The sequence below is a fragment of the Arvicola amphibius genome, chromosome 9 (assembly GCF_903992535.2).
Source record: "Arvicola amphibius chromosome 9, mArvAmp1.2, whole genome shotgun sequence".
Classification (NCBI taxonomy): Eukaryota; Metazoa; Chordata; class Mammalia; order Rodentia; family Cricetidae; genus Arvicola; species Arvicola amphibius.
In genome coordinates, this window is record NC_052055.2 from 25217719 (window position 1) to 25238401 (window position 20683).

At 43.7% G+C, this 20683-nt stretch overlaps 1 protein-coding gene across 3 annotated transcripts in view; it reads right to left on the reverse strand.

Moving 5' to 3' along the window:
• The window catches only part of Adcy8 (adenylate cyclase 8), a 206209-nt gene extending 191219 nt beyond the window's left edge, over positions 1–14990 (reverse strand). For all 3 annotated transcript variants that reach the window (XM_038342920.1, XM_038342919.1, XM_038342918.1), the window contains exon 1: positions 14040–14990. In XM_038342920.1, coding sequence (XP_038198848.1) covers positions 14040–14990 — 951 coding nt within the window. The remainder of the gene's footprint in view (positions 1–14039) is intronic.
• Positions 14991–20683: the final 5693 nt, after the last annotated feature.

The window sequence follows — 20683 nt, forward strand, 5'->3', positions numbered from 1 at the left end:
TCCTAATACTCATGTTTCTTCTTCATCTATTTTCATCTGTCTGTATGGCTTCCAGCTCTCTTCATGATCTATGACAGTCAATGGATGTTTGGGGGTACTTATGGAACTTTTAGGTCATAGCTTATAGCCTTTGCTTTCTGGGTTTAGATGGAGATGTGATCTCTCACTTCTTGCTTCAGCTGCCTGCTGCCATGCCTTCCCTTTTGCTATGGATTCTCTCTCTAGAACCGGAAATCAAAATGTAATCTTTCTTTTATAAGCCACTTCTGCTCATGGTGTTTATTACAGCAAGAGGAGGCAACTAATATACCATGGGTGCTCAGAATCGAGAAGAACCATTTTCCATTTTGATACCTACCAACCAATAGCAACAACAGCATTGAAGAGTCATTGTTAGATGTGAGTATTATCTGCCTTCTTCTATTTTTAAGGACAACGAAGATAAATCTTTAATGGAAACTATCTAGAAGGAATTTTCTTAAGAAATGGTTCTCAAATGTCACAAAATAGGAATTTAGTGATCCTTGGTGGGTCATGGACGGGAAGATGGCAGACAGAAAGGAACGAGGCAGCAGGGCCTTCCTCTCTTCATACAGCATTGTAGTATCCTTTAATCAGTGTAGTGCTTGACTTAGTTTGCCAGTAAACCTTCTGCTTTTCTAAATCTTCCTTTATTCGTACCATTTATTGGAGGTATTTCTTTCCTATGGGTTTTTCTCTGATTTTATTGAGAATATATTACTTTTCCACACATAGGTTTGTTTGATTTGGGGATGGATCTGCAGTTTGACATAAATCCATGCACACAAGAAAGGCCTGATGAAGCAAGCTTTATTATCTGATTTTTTTTTTCATCGTGCTTTAAACACAGTGACTCTAAACTGATGACCAGCCAGATCTTTTGTGAAGCATATTAAATAGAAACTTGTACCAGAAGTGCTTTGCATAAGGAAGGAATTCTATGTGTAGATACCAAGGAAGACATATCAGCCCTAACTGGGAACAAAGTAACCTCTCTCTCTCTCTCTCTCTCTCTCTCTCTCTCTCTCTCTCTCTCTCTCTCTCTCTCTCTCTCTCTTCTCTCTCATAAGAACTTTCTATATACACGACAAAGGAGGAGTCCTCATGACTGGTATTTTTTTGGACATGAGAGGAAGTAAGGCACATGTAGGTTATCTTCTCACCCTGAGGTATATCCCATGCTTCCAGTGTGCATCCGTCTTGCCATGGGTGGCTAGGGATGGCACAGCCATTCTGCTTCTTTCATCTACCACTGAAGTGATTAACAGATGGATTCAGCCTATGAACCATTGTTCTGCGTTTGGCAGCGTTTTATGGCAACCACCCAGCAAAGCAGCCTGCTGCTATATGCCACACCAAACTTGCTTTGTTAATGGAGTAATTTCATCACTCGGCTCTTGGTCCCTGTTGTTTATTAGGTTCAAAACCTTTCTTATTCATTTATGAAAAGAGATGTTGGCAAGAGGAATCTAATTTTCATCTGGATATAGGGTGAAATGACTAGGCTACTGCAAGATGAAGTGAGTTCCTCAAAACCACTTTGTCTGTTTCCTGGGGGCTACAGACAAATAAAACTCAATGGAAACCACACTCCTAAGCTATGGACAGTCAGAATGAGTAAAGGGCAGATCAATCATTGTTGAGTAAGGTTGACATTAAAAGACTTGTTGATCACAGCTAACAGACATTTTGAAAAAGCCAGCTAAGCGATCGTGACAAGTGCCACAGAGTCACTAATTAGATATTCAAAAGAAACTATTTCCTGTCCATTAAATATCCCAGGCATTAATGTCTTCAGAGAAAATCCAGTGGCTAAAATTACACACGGTCTTACCACACTGTTAATGCCACTCAGCCACCAGTAGAATTAAGTATTACAAACCATATTCTTAAGATTTTTATCTCTCTCAGTATTTATTCAATCATTTCTTATGAGTGACCTTCTTAGAATCTCAAGGTCAAAGATGTTGAGATGTTGTATGCTTTGTAAGAATTGTCATTGTCTGGTTTAAGGACTCAAATAAACCAAAGCAGAATAAAAATCCCCATATCCATGTTCATTATAACCCAGAAAAACAAATTTTTTTGTACTATGTAAAAATTTGGTAGTCATTTCACAGTGTTTAGACATTTTCTTCTTTTTGTGTGCAGGTATTGTGATATGTATGTATGTGTATGTGGAGACTCTAGATATATGTCAAGAATATTTTTTTCCTTTAAGGTAAGGCCCTCTCACTCAACTCAGCTCACTGATATGGTTAGTCTCACTAGCCAGCTTGTTGTAGGAATCCCCTGTCTCTGTCTTCTGAGACTGAATTACAGGTGAGGCACCACATTCGCCTTACATGTATGTGGATCCTGGCTATCGTGTCTTCTTTCTTTGGTAGCAAATTCTTTAACTACCTAGGTTCTCCTTCCTCCCCACCATGTTAGACTTTCATAGCTTCACACAAAGCCAAGGCTGGTGGATGTTATATTCAGAGTTGTGCTGTTAGGTATACAGGAATCTAAGGCAATTCTGTTTATTATATTTTGATGCTGTTTTCAACACAATACCCTATTTTCTGGGTTCCACAGATTAATAACAAAGACATTGCCACTATTTGGAAGACCAGCTCCAGTCTCCCTTTTCTTCACCACTTTTAACTCGTTGCCTCTGAAACTAGCAGAGTTAACTGGGATGAAGTGGTTCTAATAGACTATCAGGTCCAGTGGGTGGCACTGGAAATGGAAAACTGGATTGGAGCCTCTCATCTCCCTGCACTTGAGGGAGATGATGTCACTCTTTGGAGCTCAATATCCTCATCTGTAAAATGGGAAGAAGCAAGAACATGGCTGATATGACTGTTCAAGCATTCATTCACAAAGAAGTCAAATGAAGAGTGAGTTCTGAAGACACAAGAGAAAGCATTAGATAAGGTCATAGAGACTTGATAGTCATTCAGGTGCCACTTTGACTCCATGACATTTACAGCCCAGCCGTGAAGACATATGTGGGCATCAGGAATGGGGCAAATGAGGCAGACCACATAAGCAGGGAAAGTATGATATAGTTCTGATCATAGCTCTGAGGATTCCTTTTATATCCACTCTATAACAAACCTTTTAGGCATGATGGAAATTTTGGCTGTGAGGAGTCAAAGCCATTTCTTTGGCCAAAGTCACTGAGAAAAACCCAGACCAAAAATAGGTTGAGAGTTTGTGGTTTCTTTGTTTTTAAGAAATATACCTACATGGTTTCAAATATCTATTTATCTATCCATTGTTGCAGTTCCTCTCTGGCTGAGATGGCTTGGGTAGACCTCAAAAGCTTATGCAACCTCAGTAGGCACCTTGAAGGAGACAAGGACAAAGCCTATAGCTCATAAATAGAAGAGGCAAGAAGGCTTTGTACTCACTGATTGCTCACCACTTGGAGACATGAGCCCATCCTCCAGGATGAACTATCTACCAACGGGCCAGGAAGGCTCACCAAAGAGCACGGGGGAATTTTAACTCTGAGCTTATTCTCATTCTCTTAGTTTCTAATGGGCAGTAGAAAAGGGAGCTACATGGATATTTCATAGATCTAAAAACAAAGTAGTTTTTTTATAATCATTTTTGTGTTTTTTTTCTAAAAACTGGTCTAGTTGATGTGTAACCTGATTTTTACACAATAGAATTTAAGTTTAAAAAAGAAAAAAAATAGAAGAGTAAATTTCCATGCTCAGGGAAAGACTTTTTTGTTCAGTGACTTCCCCTTAAGAGTAAGGCAGAGCATCCCCTTGCTTGTTGAATACTGGAACTCAGGGTGAAAGAGGGGAATAATGCTTCTCAGCACACACACACACAGTGAGCATGCACCAGAAAGGCTCCTACTGTTGGGGTACCAAGCCAAGGAAGGGTTTGTGAATGTACATGAACCAATAGACTGATGTGGATCTAAGAATTCAGAGCCAGGATACTAAAGAACAGAAGACAAAGGAGAGTACAGCCTATCTCTGAGTATTTGAATTCTACTTTGAATGGATGGACGTGGCACATTCAGAACTTCCAGGGAGTCATGTTGGTGAGATTTCATGGGTGTCACTTTTGACATTCCCATGGGATGCAGTCTAACAGCAAACTCATTGTTCCTCCATCTTTTACACTCTTTCTGGCCCCTCTGTCACACTGTTCCCTGAGCCTTATGGATGGAAATGTTTTGTACGGTCCATTGGAACTGGGCTCCACACCTGCACTTGACTGCTTGTGGTTCTCTGTACGCTCTCCCTCTGTTGCAATAAGAAGTTTCCTCGATGAAGCGAGAGGACTACACTTACCAGTGGGTAGAAGGGAAAATATTTAGAATGCAGATAAGGATTATGCCGGTTTAGTAATGAGGTGATTGTAAAGAACAAGAAGTTACGGTATATGAGAGAGTCTGGAAGGAGGAAAGGGGAGGGAAAATGAAGTAATTATAATCTCAAAAAGTAAAAGAAGTGATAAGGGTGTAAAAAAAGCTTTCAGGGATGGACAAATACCCACAAATAATTTTGTTTTATAACTTTTATTTTAATGAAATAATCTCATCAATGCTTTGTTTTTTTCTTATATTATTTAATAATTTATTTAGGTTAGTAAAAATAGCTTTGGCTTGTTGGACAAAGCACATCACAGGGTAATTTCTGATGTACTGAATAGAGGAACTGGCTTCTGTCATTGGCTCCTCAGGCCTTGTTGGTGTCTGTGTGAGAATTGCGAGGGGGAGGGATAGAAGGAAGGAGATGTCAGGCCACAACCATTCGTTCCACTAATTTAAAAGAATGGCATTCAGAGCTGACCTTGTGCCAAATGCTATGCCAGGGTTTAGTGACACAAAGATAATATGACCCAGTGCTTGTGCTCAAGAATCTGATAGTCTGGTGGTCACATGGCAAGGTGATAATTTTGTTGTGATAGGTGAAGATTCAGGGTGTACCCAATGTTTCAAGAGAGAAACGTGACCCTTGTTGAAGTTCCCGTCTGCCTCCCTTGTGTGGGGAAGATTATCTGGGCTCCCAGAGGGGTACCTCAGTTTTCATTGAGAGGCTAAAAGAACAAAACTGCAGGTCTTCCTGACCTTAACCTTGTTGGGAGCTGTGAACCACCCCCCCCAGATCCTGAATTTCTGGTAAACAACTTGTAATGCCTGCAGCTGCTCTGAGCACGAGACTCTCAGAAGTTCCTAATGGCAGGAGAGTGGTTTCTGGTGGGTTTGGCTGGAGCGTGGCTATCAGTTAAGGATCTGTATATAAGCGGCTCTGGTACACAGTAAGGGAGGCATTCCTGTTTCAAGGATGGCCCGTGTCTCAATCTGTGTGTCTTTGTGTGTTTCAATCTCCAGCTCCTTTCCCAGCTCACCAACTATATGGTAGCACATAGAGCCTGGATGGGCGTGGTACGCTACACTACCTGACATGGTCTAGGCTCTTCCACCTGCTCCCAGGTCACCAGACTTGGGATGAATTCATCTTGTGATAGACAAGGTGATGCAGGAATAACTGACCTCAGTCCTCCTCAAGACCTTTAGCATGAATTTCAAGAAGGAAGAGCTGCAGTCACCTCTGTTTTCTAGAGTTTGAACTTTCCTTTGCTAGTTCCTATCAGAAAGGTTTCATGATTGTGAGAGTAGCAGTCAACAAAAGCCAAACCTGTGTATGATAAAATATTTGTTGAAACTTCTGCTTTGGATGTATTTTGAGCACCAGGTACAAACTTGCCCTCTATACTGGAGTCACAAACTCCCTGTCCAAATCCATTCAAATATCAGATCCATTTAAGCCTAACCTGATCAGTTTGGTACCCAGCAGTACTCCAGCATCTAGAATCCACTAGGAAGCGAACAGATGTTTAATAAATAGTTTGTCTACTAAATACCCATTCTCCCATTCTTCCTGATTCCAAACCGATGCTGTTTTTGTGAGACAGCAAAATCTAATTATTTTTCATCATTTCTTGCTGATGTAGTAGTCATGTGTCACAAATTTGGTCCCTCAAATATAAACAAGTTGATGCTTTGTTAGGCACAGGTCCCAGAGGAACACTGGAAAGGAGAGCGGATCAGTCAGGGCTCCTGCCCTTCCCCCTTTGCCCTTTTTATCTGAATGCAAAGTAACCTAGGTAACTTGGAGATGTAACTAATGTGGCTTTCAACTGACCTTGAGGAAAGGACTACCTATAATAAAATTTTCCTAAGGAGAGCTCCCATCCAGTGGGTATAGCTTTCCCTTGATGAGTCTTCTTGTCGGAGAGACCAACATTTGAAAGAGCAGCTTCTTATACTAAAGAGCCTCACTTCTTTTGTAACGGATAGGAGACACACATAGGACAACCAACCTCATCGTTTTGACAGAATCCCAGATATTTGAGGACAATCACCATATTCCTCCAAAATTTTTTCTATCCTCAAGTATCCAGCAGTATTTTTCCTATTTTTTTATTGTTTGGTTCTGTTTTGTTAAAATTTGGGAACTATGGTTCTTATGTTTTAACTTGTGATTATGTACTGACTATTCCCTAATAATCTATTTTATAATCATCCTCAATGCAGTTGGTATGCACTCATATAGGCAAACACACACACACACACACACACACACACAGAGACAGAGAGAGACAGAGAGACAGAGAGAGAGAGAGAGAGAGAGAGAGAGAGAGAGAGGGTTCTGAAATTGTCTATTCCAGTCAACTAAAATCAGCTGGCACAAGACAAGGATGGGGTTTTCACAAAATGAAGTGCTATAGGTTTTGTTTTCAGATAAAATATTTACATAGTTGTGTACTTTACATCTAAACAGCAGTTTAAAAATTGAGTCATTTAGAAAGAACCCCCATTAATGTAATTTCAATTTCTTTTCACATTCAGTTTCTGTCTTCATGCATTGTTTCCTGATTTGGGGGAGCCTTCTTCTTCAAAGGCATTTTACAGTTTGTAACACCAGAGGTTAGGCGTATATTTAAGGAAATAGAGCAGATGCAATAACCCAGCAACTAGTAGATAATTCAGGTCTTGTGTGTATTAAAATTATATATAATTCAGATAGAGAAATTCACACTACAAACATTCATTCAAAGCCCAGTACAGAGATATTGATGAAACGAGCCATTGTAGGTTTATTTGACAGCAGATCATAAACTCAGTTCATTGGTTGGAAAGATGATCCCATGGAAGCATTTGTTAGGAAAATGGCTTTCGTTCTGGCTAGGATGTGGCTAGAGCCTTCCACAGAATGCCCAGCATCCCCAGGGTTAATTAATCCACTCTACATTCTTCTTCTACCCCACAGCGCTGACTAAAAAATCTTGAAGTGAGAAAAGCTGGCCTCTCAAGTCTGCTCAAGTGACCTGGCTTCCTAAAATACCCTTCATAAACAAAACTCACATGATATAATTTGAGTGTGTAAATCCAATTACATTTCCTGGGGAAGCTCAGGGCCAATTACACTGGCTTCCCCTGCTGTGGGTGGCTGACAAAAGCAGCATTCCTGTACTCATCCTGAGGAAGATATTATTTATATAAACCATTATCTGACTGACTGAGGTGAAAACCTCTGTGTCACAAATGTTCCCCAATTTCCAATACTGCCTCTAGAATTTAGGTTTTTTCTTCGGTTCTGAAAAAGGAACGCGCTTCAGAAACAAAATGTCAAGTGAATCGATGTATTGCCCAACTGTATATTTTAGGCCTACTGGTCTCTCAAAGAAACAGTATTGTTCCCATTTGTTGGTGAGAGAAAAGGTTTGAGATGAATATTGTAACTGTCATCTGTGTTCTGAACACAAACACATGCAGGGTGAACTCCAATGGACCAATTTGTGATGTGAATAAATTAGCATCCTAAGAAATATTTTGGCAACAGTGAAATGTCACAGATGATTGTAGTAGTGTCCTCTGATTACGTGTGTGTGTGTGTGTGTGTGTGTGTGTGTGTGTGTGTGTTCATCTTTTCCTCTTATGCTTGGTTTCACTTCTTTTTAGTAAGCTTTTAAATGTCATCAATCATCAAAGTGTAAAGATGACTAAAGTATCTATCCTACTTAGCATGACATTGCGGCTTCTGCTTCAGAATCCAAATCACCCCCATCCCTCAGATTTAATCTAATCATGTTCTGGCCCACCGATGCCAGTCAGGTGATAGAACTGAATATGAGGGGGAAACACATTCATAACTTAATCTTGCACAGCACATACCACACAATCAGTTTGTAATTCTCTCTAAATATGCAGACCCCCAAAATCTATTTGCTACTCTTAGGCAAAAATATCCACAGACCAGCGCCAATGAGACTTAATCGATCACTTGGGTATCACTAACAAACAAAAATACAAATCAAACAAATAAACAGAAGGCAAAACTACAACGTAAAGTGGGAATAAAGAAAGAGAAAAGAAAGGACATGAAGGGCAAACATTTTCACAAGCAGGAGGAGTAAATGCTCCATTCCCTAGCTTTCAGAGGCACCTTGGGAAGGCTGACACTCAGATATGCTTTTGAAAAGTATTTTTTCCTCTTCAGATTGCAGTTACTATTTTAAGCCTGTGTGAATATTCCAAAACAATGTACAGAAATAGAGGTACATAAGGTTTAGAAACGGCACATGGTAGCTGGAGAGGTAGGTTAAGTCCGAGCCTTGTCTTACTGTTTGAAGGCAGAGTTCTGTGTTCTAAAGAGACTGTTTATGGAGTTAGGAGTGATTTAGATTCCACATCATTCATTGTACATTAAGCAGTCATAGAATCCCTTTATTAGATTTGAGTTAGATACAAAAAGCCCTAGTCTTGGACAGAGATGTATAAATGCACCTGTGTCAAGATTGTATAAATGGGGAGAGGCTGTGACTCCATTATCCCTGCTTCCTTTTTACTCTGAGGTCAACATCTCACTTAAATGACCAGAAATGCATACTTTAGCCACGGTCCTAAACCTCAGCTGCTCACGTCATGCTCCCCTGTCTTACCCGCTACAATTGCGTGCTGTCCTCCAGGATTTCCGACAGAACAGGCAGCAGTCTAACTGCTTCTCATTATTTGTCAAGCGCAAGGATCATGACTTGATTAGTAAGTACTTGTCTGGCTGTAGTCTCTGCTGTTTGATGAGCTGTGTCTAAGAGGGGAACGACATTCCTCTCTGACAGCATGACCTTGAACACAGATTAACCCGGCTGTGCAAACCTACCTGCTTTTACTCAGAGTTATCTTGCAGATACCACCACCTCCACTCTATATTTCTGCTTATCTGCTGCACCACGAGGCACAGGTGACTAATTAATCACCAGCTGCAACATTTTAGAGCCCCCAAGAAAGAAGAACAAGGCAGTCATCTTTTGATTAAATAAAGTCTTCCAATAACTAAATGATTTGTAGCGTCCCATCTCTAATGAGCTGAAGAATGGGAACAAGATGAATTTCCAATGTGAGGTAACTCTTCTTATTGTCAGTAGAAATTAAAACAGAATAAAATGGTAGTCATAGCTATAAAGCTTAGAATGTATCTGGCCTATAAAAAAATCTACCAAATGGAGCCTTACTGTTAATATTTTATTTATGCTTATAATGCCATCTTGTAATGCATTTTCTGATGAATGAATTGAACTGGCAGGATAAGCAGTTGGTTTAAGAAGAGGAAAAACAACAACTTCCTAGACAGTCTGGGACAGGAACCCTTAGTATCACTGATTTGAATTCCATATTGTAAAGCTGATATAAGACAAATTGATGGCTTAATGGCAGATCTTGGGCTCCCTGGAACTAAACTTTTGTGAGGGTGAAAAAAAAAAACCCTCCTCCAGCTGGACTTTGCACCTTAGGAAGGTTCCTCATTATTTCCAATGTTACTGGACCCAGAAACTATGTAGGTAATTTAGGTGATTATTTATATCTTCTGTAGACAATAATTTCTCTCTTGATGTGTACGTGCATGTGTGTGTGTGTGCGCGTGTGCGTGTGCGTGTGTGTGTGTGTGTGTGTGTTGGGGCAGGTAGTAAATTTACTTAACTGAATCAAAAGAATGCAAACTATTTCTGTGCTAAGAAGAATCCTCTCTTGAGTGGGCCTTTTAAAATTAAATCTCATATCCACAGTGGGAAGCAAGTTGCAATACAGATTTACAAGGAGCATTGGCACCTCATATAGGGGGTCTGCAGGGATTTGAGGCAAGGTGGTTGCCATTTCAAAACACGGATTTGATTCCTTAGGAGTGGAAAAAAGTAGCAGCAGATACTCACAGCTTGGATTAAGAAGGCAATCGCTGGCTTGTTTATTACATTTGAAAATGACATTTTCAGTGACGTGAAGCAGCGGACAAGCTGTTGTTGACACTATAGTCTTGTTTTAATCCCATGAGTCTTGAAAACATTAAGTTGAACCTGAGCCATCTTCTTAAAGGGAATTAAGTTAAGACTAATGTAGAGATGATATTCAAAGGGTTTATGGCCTTCAATTGAGAGATTTGTATCCAGCTGAGCAGAATGATGAACTCATTTCAAAGAATCTATGCCATTCTGGCATTTTCTCCCTAATTCCCTTCTGGCTTTTCCCTAAATGCTCATCGATGTCATGTATGTTCTATTACTCTGGTGACTAATATATGTTCTACTACTCTTAGTCTGCAGGAGGGTGTTTAGAAGGATACCCCTAGAAGTTGCTGATGAATGGTTAGCATTGGAACCCAAATTTTAATTCTGTCCTTGTCACCAGTTAGCTCTCCAGCCTCGGGAAGTCCCCTTTGTTTCCAAAAACTCTGATGTTTCTTCTTTGAAAGGAAAACAAAGGATAGCATCGTCTATATTTCATTATCAGGTATAATAACACCAATAAAGGTTCTTATTTCTGGGTATAATATTGTACAAATGTCATGCTTTGTGGTTTGATTTCTCCAGGGCTTATGGGGAAAAGCCTGTCTTAGACACAAACAACTTAATTATATCTATCTATCTATCTATCTATCTATCTATCTATCTATCTATCTGTGTGTGTGTGTGTGTGTGTGTGTGTGTGTGTGTGTGCATAGATTGCTTCAGGAGAGGATTCTTTCATCAACAGAATTTGTGAAGCTGAGTATCTTATCATTGTGTGATGAATAGTCACACACCTGTTTTCATGGTGAATTTGTTAAGGGCCTACCTTATTCCTGGTGATTGTTTGAGTGCTAGGAATAAACTAGTTACTAGAAAGGGCACTCTCTTGCCCTCTTTAGTGTGTGTGTGTGTGTGTGTGTTCTTGTGAGCATTGGGGCTTCTGTAAGAAACACAGTAAACACAACAGAGTGATATGACCATTTCAGACCCTGTAATTGCTGTGCAGGTGTTAATGCAATGTTATTTATGATAAAGCAGTGATAAACTCGTGTGTCCGGGAGAGTGGCTTGGGAGAGTTTGGAAAGAGAATGTGGCAGTCATATGAAGATTGGGGGAAATTGACCTATAATGCAGATATAAAGGTCCAGAAGTATAAAGTCTCTTGGCATATTAGGAAGACAGAAAGATGGGTAGAGAATTTAGGATTTGAAGAAGAGCAGAGGAGGAAATATGAATGGAAAGAGACACAGTCACTAGGGGGATGGAATAGGCTCTGGTGCGGACTTAGGATCTCACTGTTGTTGCCCAGAAAATTTTAAGTGTGCTTTATGTACTAAACATGTAAAGCCAACCAGTATTTCATAAATAAATAAATAAATAAATAAATAAATAAATAAATAAATAAATAAATAAAACCAGGGTTTGGGGAAAGAGATAAACCCTCCACTTTATCTGTAGGATCTAGGAAGCTCGTGCCCCTAGGGGGCGCCAAAGGAAAACGTTTAAAGGAACTTTTGTCTCCCATACTGAAGAACACTGTGGTCCAGGTTTCTTCAGTCTGGTCAAAGGTTACCTGGCTTTTAACCCTATTAAACCAATAACCTGTCCCAAGCAGAAAGGTGAATGGGCTTAGTTTACATGCAGTTGGCCTTGGTTTTCACAGTGGAGAACTGTTTATCATAGGATGGGAGTGGGCAGGCATTGATGTTATTTTTAATCTTCCCCCATCTGGTAGTATTTGAGTAGAGTATCAAACAAATATGGAGCCAGAACTCACTCGCTGGATCCACTTGGTGAGAAAAACATGTCTATACTTAGAACTTTGAAGATATTCATAATTTGACACTTAGGATGTGTTTTTCTAAATACTACCCTGGCATATTTGATGAGGTCTTTCAGTAATGTGTACCAAGGAAGGCTACTGTTGAAAGGCGGTGGGTTGTAAATGAGATTTTTCTGTATATATCGGCTATCTATGGTTGGTGGTGAAAACAACTCAGACTGAGACAGATTTTCAAAAAAGAGGAGAGAAGCAGGAGAAAGAGGAGGCTGCCATAGGGAGGGGCAGAAGAAAAAAAAGAAAGGATTTGCTGAGATTTAAACATATTAAGAGAGTGAAGAGACGAATGGGAGTGCTTGGGAGAAAGTGGGTTTACATGCAAAGGATTCCAATGTCCGTGTTCCCTGGGTTTGAGATGCACAGCTGATACACTGTATAATAATACAACTCAACCTCAGGCAAAGAATGCAAGGCCTTCTTCAATGGAAGCTGTACTATGCATCAAATAGTAAAAGCTTGAGGTGTTTTGAGGGTATACTCAACATTGCCTATATTACAGAAAAGTTTAGCTATGTGGCTCTTAGCAAGACTCTTATCTCCCTGTTTGATGCCTGACGGCCACAGTCACATGCTTTATAAACCCTTTGCTTTTTCTGCGGGACACACTTCAAAAAGCACCGTCCAAACAGCTAATCAGATAAGCAACCTGAGCAAACAGACACAGATCCTTCATGAAAGGGAAAGGACCCCAAACTCCAATCAAACCCCAGAAGGCAATAGTGGGCAAAGCTGTCTAATGGTGCCAATGATCTCCAAATCATGAGTCATTTCTAGCAGGAATGTCCATTGTAAGAACTATCTGTTCATACTTTCCCGGAGGTCTAATCCAGCAAGAGTAAGCAGAGATGTTGAGAACAGGACGAATTCATACCAAACGATCCCTAGGCGAGCACCTCACAGTTGTTTTCGTACTAAATCGAGTCTGTTGATGTTTCCCTTGGTAAAGAAGAAGACTGCCCACCCCTCACTTTCCCAGATATTTGTTGAACAAAGTGTCAGGTCATTAATTATCAATTGGTTTTAGTGAATTTAAAGACTGGATTCTTTGTCTACCTTCCCAGGCATGGACAACATGAACTTTGTTCACGGAAGCACATCCATATTTAATGAGGAAGAGACAGAGGGAGAAAAGAGAGTGACAGGTTTGGAGACTCTGTCTAAGTAATTCATTAAAGTCATCTACATTAAAACATCCCCTTCAATGAATAAAAACTTCTATTTTTTTTACCAACAGCCTGCCATTCTTCAATTTCTGAGACCTGTTTATTTATTTATTCAGAGGTCTAGGTCTGAACAATGTAATAAGAGACGAAACCACAGTAGATCCCCCAAAGCCACTAAAATTTCCCAAATAAAAACCCTGTCATGGGACCGTGAAGGATGGGGGGGGGACCTTTCAGAGGGCATTCAGCAATGCAAATCTATATTTAGCAAAAACTTGAACCCATTCAGAAACAAGCCATGAGGAAACCTAAACCTGAAGAGTCTCTGAAGCAGTCTGCTGTGAGTCAAGCAAAGTGCCACCTTTTAAATCTAAATGGTTCACCCCCCTTCTCTCTCCTGCTCCAGCGCCTGTGGACTTTGGGTGTCAGTGTGTGAGGCAAAAAGATTTTCCCAGTTGCTGTTAAAGGAGAATTACAAACCAGAGTGGAAAAGTTAGTAATTAGTAGAAAAGTAAAGTTAGCCGCCGTTTAGTTTCTTATGTTCTGAGGCTTGAAGCCCCCCTTCTTCGCCCAACACACACAGCAACGGAAGGACGCCCAAAACCTAAGCCAGTAGGGGACCAGGTTCACACCAGAGTGAGGCGACCCTAGTTCTCTAGAAGTTATTTCTGAACAACCCAGGGAGGTGGAGCGGGAAAGCAAAGGCAAGCAGGAGTTACCTGATTGATTGAAAAGACCGCAAGCCTGGGTATGAGCACTTGAAGGGTGACTTGCAGCAGCGATGTGCTCAGGCCCGCCAGGATGGCCCAGGTGAGCGGCAGGGGAAGCATGCTGTAGGTGGCGAAGAGTGTAAAGAGCACGTAGCCTATGCCGTCTCCCAGAAGCCCATAGCCCAGGCCCGCTGCCAGAATCTGGGTGGTCATAGCTACCCAAGTGACCACTCCGCTGTATTGCAGGTAGGTGTGCGACGTGGTGTCCTTCCTGACCACCACCAGGGCGCAGATCACCACCTCGATGCCGGTGAAGAATCCCAGCAGGATGCCCTTGAGTGGGTCCATGGGGGCCGAGGCCAGGCTCAAGTGGAGGACCAAGAGGGTGAGTTTGGTTAGTACATCCAGCACGTTCATAACTACCTCGGATTTGCGCCTCTGGCCCAGGAAATAGCGTTGGTAGAGGCGCTCCAGATCCCGAGACTTGAAGGAGTTGCGTAGGGTAGGGAATATGACCCCACGGTAGCTGTAGCCCCCATTGAGGAAGAAATCCGAGTTACTCGGGGCACAGTCAAGGTGCAGGAAGCCCAGGTCGCCCCCGCCCCCGCTGCCACTGGCACTGCCGCTCCCGCTGCGTTCCGGGAAGACTTTGGTGCCGCCGGTATTGTGCGCTCGCTCTCCGGGGCCCAGAGAATAGAGGGGCAGCGTCGAATCGCCAGACAACGGCGGCGCGTGGTGGTTGGGTCCGCTGCCTGCAGGGTTCGAGGCTTTGCGTGAGCCCCCGCCGCCGCCGCCCCGGTGCCCGTGGATGAAGCGCTGCTCGGTGATGTGCCGCACCGCCGTCTGCCATAGCAGCCGCTGCGGCCGGGAGCCGCTCCCTCCGTCGCCGGCCGGGGGCGTCGGGTGGATGGTGTAGAGTTCCTCGCTGCCGCTAAGGCAGTGCACATCCGAGAGCTCCATGGTTCGGGTTCGCAGGGAGGGAGGCGCAGAAACTGGTGGTGGCAGTTGGGGGGCGGGGGTTTCTAAAGACCCGAAGGTCCACTTGGCAGCGATCCCTTCTTCCCTATGTTGCTCAATTGCAGAAGCCCTGAGCAGGGCTCCCACAGGTCAGGTCATAGTGCTCCGGGGAGCGAGGGACTCTTGGTAGATTGCAGCGGACCCTTGAGTTCTGGCGAGCCACCTTCCCGCCAATCAGGGCAGTTTGGATAAGCAGTGATAGTGGTGGCTATTTGTCTGCGAAATTCTCGGCGCTCTGAGCCACGCAGTCCCCTTTCTGCTCTCAAGATCCTTGGCTGGTTTTAGGCTCAGCGTCTTGGCGCAGTCTTCGCTGTCCAAGAGGCGCCCTGGCGGCGCGCTTCTGCTGCGCGTCGGGCGGATTCTGGCTGCGGCACTGGGATCCGGACGCCCACGTCTCGGCTCCTGCAGCAGGACTGGTCAAGGGTGACCGATAGCTAGGGTGGGTGCTAAGTTAGCAGCTGTGGCTGCAATCATCGCCCTTCGGTTAACTCCATTGCGCCGGCATGGGGAGCCGGGGCGGAGCTGAAGGCGGGCGCAATGAAGCAGAGGTGTGGGTGATGGTGAGGTGGCAGGGAGCCCCGCGGGAGGGCAGGAGAGAGGTGGTAGCCTCAGCGCTAACAAGTCACCAAACAGTTAATTTGGAGGTGTGCTGAAGCTCTCTCTTCGGTTCCTTCCTGGTTGTCTCCACTTCCAGACAGCACGGGTTCTGGACCGATGCATTCCTCAAGGAGGATGGTGGCGGGGCGCTAGCCCCAGGGTCCCAGCCTCCGCTACAGAACAAGGTCACCTCTGCTATCAGCGTTTCTGAAGGGTCGTAGCACACAATTCCCATCCCCTTTACTTCGCTCTTTGGAGTCCATTGGGCCTTCTTGGACCTCGGGGTGAGTGAGGAAAGAACAAGTGGGGAAGGTCTGCAAAACCAACTGAGTACGAAGAGAACCCACTGGCGCCGATTCCTGAACCCGAGAACCAAGTCTTGGCGGATGAGGCGACAGGCGAAAGATTTGGGCGACAACAGAGGTTCCAGGCCGAGTGGAAGTCGATGAATAGCCTCCGGATCCAGGGAAGCACGGTGCCACTCAGGCGCTCTGAACCATGTAGCGGGACCAAAGCCTGGCAGGAATTTGGAGACCTGTCAGAGCGGTCAGACACCCGCGGCGACTTAAACCCGCCCCCGCGCCAAACCACGCCTCCGGAACTCGGAATGGGGCGGGGAGGAGAAAAAGTGTGGGGGCTGGGACACGGCGGCACCCAGATCCGCACAGGATGCTCCAGGTCTTGAAGGCCCGCACCAGTGGGTCTGGCGGGCGCGGGCGGCAGCCCGGGGCCTGACTGTGCGCTGCGGTGGAGCGCTCCAGCTGGCCGCGCTCACTGGTTCCTCCGCGGTTCTTTTTTAAGCACTGGCTTCTGTCCTTGGCAGGTGCAGAGCCAGGATCGTAGGCCGCTTTGCCCACGAACTCCTAGAGACCAGAGACACGCAGTAGAGGGGTTCATTTCCGCTCTCCCCACTCGAAAGTGATGTAGTATGTGTGTGACTGCGTGAGCGCGCGTCTCTGTGTGTGTGTTTAACGTCAACTTTCAGTCTAAAACAAAAATGCTCCCCCAAAAGCTCCAGTCATAGCAGTGGGCTACCTCCTACTAGTGTCTACTCTACTGGTCTGGAGTAAAGAGGCATAGGACATTAAGATGGGGGCGTGGCCTGCACGTTTCGGACACTAAATTTGTCAGGGCTCACAGGAGAGGTGCGAAGGAGGACCTCTTGGAAAAGGCATTTCCAGTGGCCGCCTTGAGTGCTGGATTCCCGCCTGCCCAGGCATCCTGAGAGTCGCAGACAAAAACCAAGTTGTGGCGGAGAGGTCCCCGCCTGCACAAGCGTCCAATCTAGCAGGATCCTTGGGTACCGCCAGTGCAGGAACCGGGTAGCTGTGCCAGTCTGGAACCCGGCTGCAGGTGGTGTCAGTCTCGGTGGCCATCACCTCTGCCACTGCGACTGCCGCTGCAGCCAGTAAAGCCCGGGTCCTGAACACAGTCAGCTGATGGCTAATGACGTAAGGCTCTGGGCGCTTTTGCAATCCTACCTATCCCCGTGGCGTCCCATGAAAGCCTACCTGACCTGGCCAAGCCATCACTTAGGCACCATTCCCCCACAGGAGATGGAGTTTTTGCCTTTCTCTAGCGGAGACAAACTCCCAGCTCCTTTCTGTCCTAAGTAAAAAAACCAGCTTTCCCTGCGGTGTCAGAGCGCCCTCCTCCCACCACCCCCCCCCCCCAGCTTTCTCAGGTTATTTGTAGCGGCTGTGCCCCAGAAACGTGTGTTTTGCCTCTCCTTTCCGAGCTTTACAAATCACCTGCCTCGAATAGAGTATCCAGAAAGAACAGGGTAAAAGTCCTCTAAGGCACCCCCGTTCCTAATTCCCACATTTCTGGAATTTGGTGCACTATACTAACTGGAAAAGATTGCTCAAGGGAGAATTCAATTAAACGTTGAATTTTAAGCAGAAAGGAAGCTGATTCTCTTTTAAGTTCAGCTTGTGTGTATTTTAATCTATCAACTGAAAGGATCTCGGAGAGTGGCTCCTCGACCCTCGGGAACTGGAAGATAAGAGTAAAGCATCTCAGAAAAACAGTCTTCTTGTTACCTAGACCTTAAGGAAACCAATGTAGATAGAAATCAGTCGGAACAGCTTGCTTCTCCTTTTCAGATTATCGGACTCAGGCTTTCCTTGGGCTTCAGGAATTCTGGGGTGGGCACTCTTTTGATATGAAGGAGGCGGAGGGAGAGAGAATTATAAAATGAAGAGTTTTTCTGAAGTCTTCTAGTCTGGCCACAGAGGTGGGATTGTGGCTTTTCTGTTCTGGAGGGCATTGACCCAAGTTGCATGTGCCTATGGCCATCTTAGCAGAAGTGACCGAAAAGGCCCCCTCTTCAGCTTGTCACTGGTTTCTCCTCGAAGCCCGAACCTGGATCAATGAGGGGTTGAAGGCAGATGGAACTTTCCTGTAAAAAATCATCCTCCAACCTGGATGTTTCCCAGCATGATTTATTCATCAGCAAAAGGAGGCAGGCCAAAGAGGGGGAGACTGGGCCCAGTCAGATAAGATGACTCGGGTTGGCGAATGAGCATAGCTTGCTGCTGGGTGAAACTCCAAGAATTTCATGAAGTCAGAGGTTGAAGCAAAGGCGACTGGGAAGAAGCATCACAGCTGCCCAGCTGACTTTTTCTTTCTTAGAAGGGTGCTGTCACAGGCTACTGTAAGGCAAGACAGCGTGCCACAAGATGATCCAAATGGGATTTTCCTTGCTGGGACGACATGGTGCTGTTCAGTCCCCAAAGTGTGCTTTTCTTGAATGAGAACTTTGGTTGCGCACAAACACTATACTTGTTTCGTTATATGCCCACCACCAAATGATTTGTTACTCACGACATCCCAAGTCACCGTGTTAGGACCAGCATACATCTCTGAGAGTGCTGCCATTTATTCCCTACATATTTACTAGGGCACTCTCTTCTGTGATCTAGATACACTATTTTGAGATTTTAAATTTATTTTTGTATATGATGACTATTTCTCTTTCTGTCCTTTTTTGGACTACCTCCCCACCTTTCTCCCCAAAAATAATGATGTAGCCCATTCTTCAAAGCTTGGGCAGTGACATCTCTGCATAAGGCCTTTTATCCCTAGTGGCCATGAATGATGCCCTCCAGCATCATCTGGTAGTCTGCTTTGTGAACACTGGCCCAGCTCCTACTAGAGGTGCTGGAGATGCTCCATTCGTTCCTGTGTCTACATTTCTGTTGCTTCTCCTGGTGTCCCAGTGATCCCCTTTGAAGAGTGGCTAGATCTTCCTTGTTTCCATATCCCATGGCTTACAGAGAGTAATAAGGTCAGTGACAAGTTTTGCAGTCCCCATCAGCTGTCAATAAGTCTCTCATAAATATCTCATTTAACCTTTCCAACAATTCTGTGAATCAGTCTGTTTTAGAGGTCCCATTTTACTGAGTAGACACTGAGGCTTCTTGCAGTTAAGTACCTTTCCCAGGGTGTCAGGGTTAGGTAATGGTCTAACATGCACATACTTAATCAAACTTCTATCATTATCACAATCATAGTGATATCATAGGTAATCAATAATGATTAATTTAAGAATAACAATAGAAGTGAACATATTAAATGTAGGTTGCTTTTCCACAGGCAAATTAAGCAATTTATCAAGTTTTTAGAACACAGTTTGGTTTAGATGGATGGAAGGCTTATTAATTTTGTCTTACTTCAAGGCATATACCCACGCTATTTTTATAATTGTTAAAAAACCAGATTTTCACATATTGGATTTAAACCAAACAATTGACTTAATTTATTTTATTTCATTTGGGTGGTTTCATGGTGAGAAAATATTCTTTTTCATCTTTGGAAGATAGCATTTGTTTTGTGATGCCTGCCACTGACTACATTTTACAGTAGCTATATTTAAGAAAAAAAATTGGCTCTCCCTTCCAGAAGTACCTTTGAATTCTTACTTTTTTTTTCAATATTCACATATAGGTTTAGATTCTAGAAGACCTATGCCCTTTTTCAAATGCCCACAGAAAGCCGGCCCTTTCTGAAGTCATTAAATATTTACATGTAAAGGAAAAGTTGGACTGAGTTCAACTAGAGAGATCCTGTTTCTAAAGGCGCATGTTTGTAACAGGACAGCTTCCCTACTCAGAAGTTCCTGAAGGAAAATGACATGTCTGCCTCCCCTGGAAAGCTGCTCTAAGAAGACACCAGCAATATCTCTGCTTTGACAGAACCCCCGCGGAAGCCAGTGTCTAGAGCTCACTATGGACAGGTCTTCATTAAAAAATTCACACTCCTATTCCATCTGGAAGGTAGCACAGTGTAGGGCAGGAGACTGAAGCATCAGCTTTACTCCTGTGTCTTCTCTGTCTTGAAAGATGCAAGAGGAAACAAAGTATCTGTAAACACTTTTGGTCTTAACAGGAACTAGTTTAAATTAGCTTTTAGTGCCTGCAAAGAGACAAGTGTCTCAGTAAGAAAACTGTTTTTAGACAGGAAAGGCGGAGCTTATGGCACAGTCAGGCAAGTACCAGACAGGGGCTTCCAAGGGAGACAGACTTAAACACTTTCTGCTTCCTAAACGATGATCTGTGGTTTAAACAGAGGGTGAGGTAAGTGTGATTTCACTGTGACATTGTTGCTGAGATTCTAAAATTACAAGAACACACACCTGCACATACGCACTTGGTTAAGAAACAGAGAAGGGGAGGGAAGAGGGAGCTGAGGGAGGGATTATGGAAGGGACAGCTAAAACTAAGGGCCATTTGAGGGCTTTCATAGAAACATAATACAGTAGAAACCGTCCTAGAATATATACATTGGTTGCCTGTAGCTCTTCACCTGGGGGTAAGGCCTTAAGAATTTTCTGCCATCAACATTGTCACATGAACTGGTGTCATTAGACAGATCTTGAGCAGATTTCTTGAAAATTTCTCTTTGAAACCTTTTTGGGTTCATGTAAAATATTTAATCTGACACGTTATACAAACAATGCAACTGTTGCTATGAGCTGGTATTTTCTGCGTATGTGCAGATTCATTTTGTGTGTAGGACACATCCAACTTTACTTTTCA